Below are 6,404 nucleotides of genomic sequence, written 5' to 3'. Positions count from 1 at the left end.
TTGCAGAGTTGGACACACTGAAGCAACTTAGCATGCACACAATAACCACAGCAGTGCTCAGAAACTGCTGAGTGAATAATTATTTTGCTGCAGGGTGCTAATGGCGTCATTGTCCTGTTCAAGAGTGCTTCATGGTTCCCTCTTGGCTGAGCAATGGTGTTCTGTGCCCTTAGTTGGCGTTCAAGATTCTTCATCATTAGGCTTCAGCCTGCTTTTCAGACCTTACTGTCTGCTCTCACTTGGGGTGGATCCAGCCTATACTGAAGTTTGTTTGAACTGTTTCCCAAACATGCAGACACTTTTCTAGCAGTATGTCTTTGCTTATGGATGCTGCCTTCTCCACCTAAATGCCCTTTCCTCTCATAGCCTCACCTCAGTAGGTCCCCAATCAATTGTCCTTGGGAGTCAGATGCCTCCTCTGGTTGCCCAGGCCAGCAGGGAGCCCTCCTCCTCTCTCTGGCTGAGGTTTCTTTGCTGGTTTGTTTAGTTCCTCTTTCAGCACATACCCCGTTCTTTCTTACCTCCTCTACTGCATTGTAAGCTCCTTGTTTTGGGGAGGGGGTGAGTGAGAGAGGTCCTGGCACCTAACAGGGTACACAAAAATGCCCTGTGTGGCATCCTAGGCATGGATCCTCGCAGAGCTTGCATTGAGCCGGGACAGCACTTAATGTGGCAAGCAGGGTCTTCCAAGCCAGGTGTATGTGTGCTTGAATGGGGGAGGGGTATTTAGAAGAAGTGTAGGCTTTAGCATAAGCTCAGATTTTTGAGCCATCACCGTGCCACTGACTGTATCACTTTGGGTGAAAGGCTTCAACTTTCTGAGCTCCAATTTCCTTATTTGGAAACTAGACTTCGGATGAGGATGTGTATAAAGGGCCTAGCTCGGCTCTTGGCACATGGCAAGCCATTAATAACTGTTTGCTGAGCAGATGCAACAGGGTGGTTGATCACCTTCCTGATGAGCAGTTACAATTATGGCAATGTTGGAGAGAACGTTCTCTCACGCCGCTCCCCCACCAGTAAATAAAAATCGGGCAGGGGGAAGAGAACAGTGACGAGGCACCCTGGAGACACAGTCACCCTCAGCTGTATTAATCTGTGTGACCTTCAGCAAGCCCTCCTGAGGTCTCAGTCTTCTCATCTGTAAATCGAGGGGTGGGCATTGGAATCTAAGCTCCCCTCCAGCTTGGGCATTCCAAGAGCATTAAAGAAAAAGGATGAATCACCCCTTCAAAATACCAGTATGGGTTGGGCCCTGCGCCTGCTGTCCACGTCCAGCACAGCTAAGAGCTCTTAATGCACAGCCAGCCTCCCCCTGCAGCTGCCACCAAACTTCAAGCCCCTTTCCCAGGAGTCTCAGAAGCAAGACTGATAATGGACCCCTGGCCTTCTCCATCTCAACAGGGAACCAGATCCCATTCCCAGACTCCAGGGGCCAGAGGGCCCTCCCCTAAGGGGGCTGACTTTCCGGTGGACATTTGGCCTGGGTGTGCTTGTGCGTCAAGTGTGGGGGTGCTGGAAGGGGGAAGGAAGGGAAAAAAGGGAAGTGTTGAAAACAGAAGAGGGTTGATGAGTGAATTCAGGCAATCGGGGCAGGAGGACTAGGGTGCTGGGAAACCTTGCCGTTCTCTTTCAGGATTTTGAAAAAGTAGAAGTGTCTGTATCAGTAATAGTGATAAATCTCCACTCTGGGGGGCGTGGTCCCTCAGCAGCTGCATAAATTCATAGACACGGGCTGTCAAAGCCTCAGAAGACACAGAGGTCAATTTTCCTTCTTACAGGAGGTAGGCATGAGGTGACCGCAGAGGACAGTTTCTGGCCTCTCTGCCCAGAGCTCTCTACTCCTTTCCGCGTTGATGCTATTATTAGTATTATCAACATTAATAATAATGGAGACGTAACCGGCTGTGCGTTAGTCACAAGATTCCAGTAGCCAGCGCCGCCTTCGCTCTCTTGTGGGGCTGGCTGGGTTCTGCTGGATCTTCCCTCTGGTTCGGAACCGCTGCGGGTCTGCCCTTTGGGTCCGTCTGTCCAGGGGTCTGTCCATTGCGGGTCACGTCTGCAGCCCGGGTTGTCCTAGCTCCCGCGGACTCCCGCTCTGAAAGCCGAGAAGCTCGCCGGCTGCGAGCGGGTTTTCCAAGTGGGCAGGGGTGGGGAGGAGGGGCAGGCGGGCCTGAGGGCGGAGGGAGGAGGGGGCGTCGCGAGGGGAAGACCTCGCATTGTAATCCAATGACATTGCCAACGTGGGGGCGGGGGCGCTGGCCTAGGCGCGCTCTCCGAGTTTTGGCTGCCCGCCCAGCTGGGAATAACTCTCTTCGCATAATTCGCGTGTTTACCAGGCATGAAAATTCTTGCTTTCGGCTCCCCCCGCCCCGTAAGCCCCCTCCCCTTCCCCCCCGCCCTGTGCAAGAGAAATTCTGTCTAAAAAAATATTGGCCCGGGGCACAGAAAGTTTTGCATAAATTCATAAGTGATGAATGGCTGATTTTAACATTATTTGGGTATTTGTCAGAACTTAACAAATATACATGGGGACGGCGGTTCATAAACTTAAACATCTCAATATCCCCTTTCTTCTGGAAATAAATTACGTTTGTTTGCCGGGCTTGGAGTCTTAAGGTAGCCGACATTAGGAATATTTTAAAAGCCATCATCCATCGAGCATGTCTCCCAGGCGCCAGGAAGATTAAATGAAAGAATCATAAGATGGAGGTCTTTAACTTTTAATCCTTTTACAATGAAGCCTCAGATAGTCGCGGGGGCAGGGTGCCCTCTCTGGGGGGAATAATGCCGTTATTCCTCTGCTCTCAGTTAATGAATACCCTAACGTCTGTCCCACGGCTGACGGAGGCAGCGCCGGGGAGGGGGTCCGGCTCCCGAGCCAGGCTATTGAAACGAGGAGCCACCGAGGCTGCGTCGGGAGGGAAGAAAGCGCCCGGCTGGAGGGACGGGGCGGGCGGGGCCGGGGGCTCCGCGGCTGCGCCGGGGACCAGCGCAGGTTTGAAATAATTAGCATAGATTCCCTGGGACTCCGGTCTGGGGGGCGGGACGCCGGGAGGGAGGCGCGGGGAGGTGGCCAGGGGGTGGGGAGAGAGCAGAGGAGAGAGACTTCGGAGTCCAAGATAAATAAAAGGAGTGCTGAGCGGTGTCAGGAAGCCGGCCCACGTGGAGCGGCGCGGATGGGCGCCCCCGCCAGCTGAGGCGCAGGGACGCGCGCGAGTCCCGAGCCGGGCTCGGGACGCTGGCTTCTCGAGTGGTGGGGTGGGGGGCATGTTTTGCACGTCCCTTTAAGAGGTCACAGGCCTGTTGCCCCCTATGGAACCCACATGCTCAAAGATCTGACTCCGATTTTGCCTCCCTCTCCCACCCCCACGTGGAGTAAGTGTCCAGAGGGGGGCACACCCGGTGCCCAGCTGCAGATCCCAGAGGGTGATGTCTTTTCACCCAAATTCGGTCTCCTCTGAGCCCTTCTTAGGTCTCAGGGGAGGGAGGAGGAGTGAGTGTCAAATCTCCCAGCTATCCCCAGCAATTCTGGCCGAGGGCCTGGATTTCGGGGCCTCAGACCTGCAGGACCCTGGAGGCTGTGAGTGTCGATTCCAAGGGATCGCCTCCCCATAGCTTCCGGGAGTGCAAAGGGTTAACGCGGGCGGGTTGTTTGCGGGGGGGCGGGTGTGCGAAGCGGGAGGGGTGGCGGGATCTGGGTGGGCGCGCTCTGATCTCCCTCCTCCACCCCCCCATTCCTCGGGGGTCAAGTTTCAGCGGCACTCCGCCCCCAGGGTAGGTGTGAAAGACACGTGTCCCCATTGTGAAGGGCCTGTCAGGCAGGACAAAGCGGCCGCCCACCCTCCCCCCCACCCCCGCCCCTCGGCCCAGCCTGGGGTCAGCTCCAGGGGGCCGGCTGGGTGTCGAGGTCACGATGGGCCCGAGCTTCGGTGACATAGGGAGAAAAGGCTGGGAGACCGGGCGGAGGCCACGTGATGCTCAAGTGAGGAGTTTGAGAATAGTCCCCCCCGCCCCGAAAAACTGAGCGGCCACTTCCATCACCCCAGGAGAAGGGATGAGCCCCTTCTCCCAACAGGCAGCGTCAGCACAGCGGCACCCCCGCCCGCCCCTCCCACCCCCAGCCCCCATCAGTCACCAACACAGAGAATCGCAGTGTGGAGCGAAGTCGGTTTTAGTGGTTTTCTTTAATCCTGCTCTGCACTTCTTTCTCATTTACTACACGGGGTATCATAAAGAATAAATAGCAGATACTCTTAATTTACAATGATTAGTCATTCCATTTGTTCTCTATATTTACAATAACTGTAAAATAACATTGAACTCTATAGCTTCTTCGAGGTCCAAGGAAAACCAAAACACTTTCCGAAGAATGGAAAATAGCTTTTTAAAAGTCCCTCTACAAAAGTTCTCCCCTCTCTTTGTACTTTAAGAAAAAATAACTCTCCCCCCCTCCCCTGCTTCGCCATGCGAAGGGCACTGTAATATAAATAGCAGGTTAACATTATTAGCAACAACCAGAATAAGTCTCTCTTTTCTCTGTTCGTTTTTTCCTTTTGCTTAAAAATTTCTTAAAAATACAGTAGAAGCCGGTAACTTTTAACGTATAATACTGACCTTTTAATAAGTAAATTAAAACTGGGACCGTATATACACACAGATATACATTCCTACACAGTTAAACAGTGCATTACATGAACCAGAAAGCTAGGTCTCTGTAGCAAAAAAAAAAAAAAAAAAGTTCATTGAATCCCCTCGCGAGAGGGTGGTGGAACTGGTTGGAGACCGTGCGGGGGGCGTCGGTGGGGATCGATCAAGTGTCCGGGTGCGGGCGGGGGGCCCTGAGTTCTAGCATGAGCACTTGCACTCGGAAATGATGGGGTACTGGATGGGAATCCAGCCGCAGCGCTGGCCCCCGCGCCGCTGACAGCGCCACCGCAGCACCGTGAGGTGTACGGACTTGGACGGCTTGCACACCATGCCCTCGGGCACCGAGCACGAGCGCTTGCTGAAGCAGCTGCCCACCTTCACGTAGCGCGGCCAGAAGCGGCTGCCCAGGTCGTTCCACGCGTACAGCACCGGGCAGAAGGTCTGCGACCACAGCCACATCTGTAACTTCCTCCGCAGCTTCTTGCTCAGGCGCTGCTTCTTGCCCGGGGCCAAGCCCTCGGAGAACTCCAGCGCTTTGATCTCGCTCGGCATGGCCCCCGACGGCCGCTGCCGCAGCAGCTGGTCCAGCTCGGCTAGGTCCTCGGCGCCCCCGGCCGCCACCCCGCCCCCGCCCGGCCGGTCCTCGGGGGGCGAGGTGGCCATGAAACCCGGGTCGTAGTGGCCCCCGAGCAGCGAGCGCAGCAGCGTCTCGTTCAGATCCTTCTCCTTGGGGTCAAAGATAGGGTCCGGGTGTTCGATGAGGTCCACCAGGGGCAGGTTGTCGCTGGGAGCCGGGCGGATGTGGAGATAGTGCTGGCCGCCGGCCGGTGCCACCCGCAGCCCCAGGACCACCACCAGGGCGTAGAGGGTGACCCCCAGGCTGGGGCAGCGCTCCATGCCTCCGGCGCGCGCCCGGGGCTGCTGCTTCGTCCCGCGTCCCCGGAGGAGAGCACGCCGAGCCCGCGGCGCCGCCGCGCTCCCCCGTCTCTCCGGAGGCGGCTCACCCGAGGCTGGGCAGGCGCAGGGCCGGCAGCATGAGTCGCCCGCAGAGCCCTTCGCGCGGCGCCGGCTCCCACCCGGGCGGCAAGGAGGCGCGCAAGCGGGCCGCCACTCTCCTCCCGGCTCTACGCGGGCAGGCGGCCGCGGCGGGGCATCCGAAACCACTCCAGGGCGACCGCGGGCGCGGGGGGCGCCGGCTGCTCGCTGCCTTCCCGGGCCGGCGGCGGCGTGGGGCGCGTGGACGGGCCGCTCTCCCCGCCTCCTTCTCCCGCGGCTCGTCGTCCGGCCGCTCCGGGCAGCGCCGCGGCTCGGGCCGCTCCTCGGGGCACTTCCCTCCGCCCGCTCGGGGCTCGGCGGCCGGCTCTGCCCGGCGGACTCCAGCGGCGGCGGCGGCGGCGGCGTCCGCGCACGTTGGCACCGGTTTGTCTGTCTCGCAGGGTCCAAGCCTTTAAATTTCCTGCACTTTCAGCTCCATCACCATGGAAACCACTGACTCTCTCGGCGTTGCCCCCTCCCCCTCCTTCCCCCCAAACAACAACCCCACCCCCCACTTCTCCACCCCCGAGGAGCCGGAGCCGCACAGGCTCCGGGGGAAGCCGCCTGCACTCGCCGCGGAGGCGGCGGCGGCGGCTTCGAAAGCGCCCGGGCTGTGCCCCGCCGGACCCAGATGCCCCGGGAAGCCGACAGCCCGGCTGCCCGCCGGAGCTCCCAGGCGGCGGCGGCGGCGGCGGTGGCGCTTGGCAGGTCTCCGCGCA

At 58.4% G+C, this 6,404-nt stretch overlaps 1 protein-coding gene across 1 annotated transcript; it reads right to left on the bottom strand.

Annotated features, from left to right (window-relative positions):
• Positions 1 to 4,174: 4,174 nt before the first annotated feature.
• On the bottom strand, positions 4,175 to 6,111 carry NOG (noggin). Its single transcript, XM_055395471.2, has one exon. It carries the CDS (start codon positions 5,545 to 5,547, stop codon positions 4,849 to 4,851), a length of 699 nt encoding a protein of 232 aa, XP_055251446.1. The 5' UTR covers positions 5,548 to 6,111; the 3' UTR covers positions 4,175 to 4,848.
• Between the last annotated feature and the right edge of the window lie 293 nt (positions 6,112 to 6,404).

This window comes from Moschus berezovskii, chromosome 20, assembly GCF_049115385.1.
Source record: "Moschus berezovskii isolate FMDL1 chromosome 20, NW_MosBer_1.0, whole genome shotgun sequence".
Taxonomy (NCBI): Eukaryota; Metazoa; Chordata; class Mammalia; order Artiodactyla; family Moschidae; genus Moschus; species Moschus berezovskii.
The sequence above is the reverse complement of the archived record's forward strand: the minus strand, read 5'-3'. Positions and strand labels throughout refer to the sequence as shown.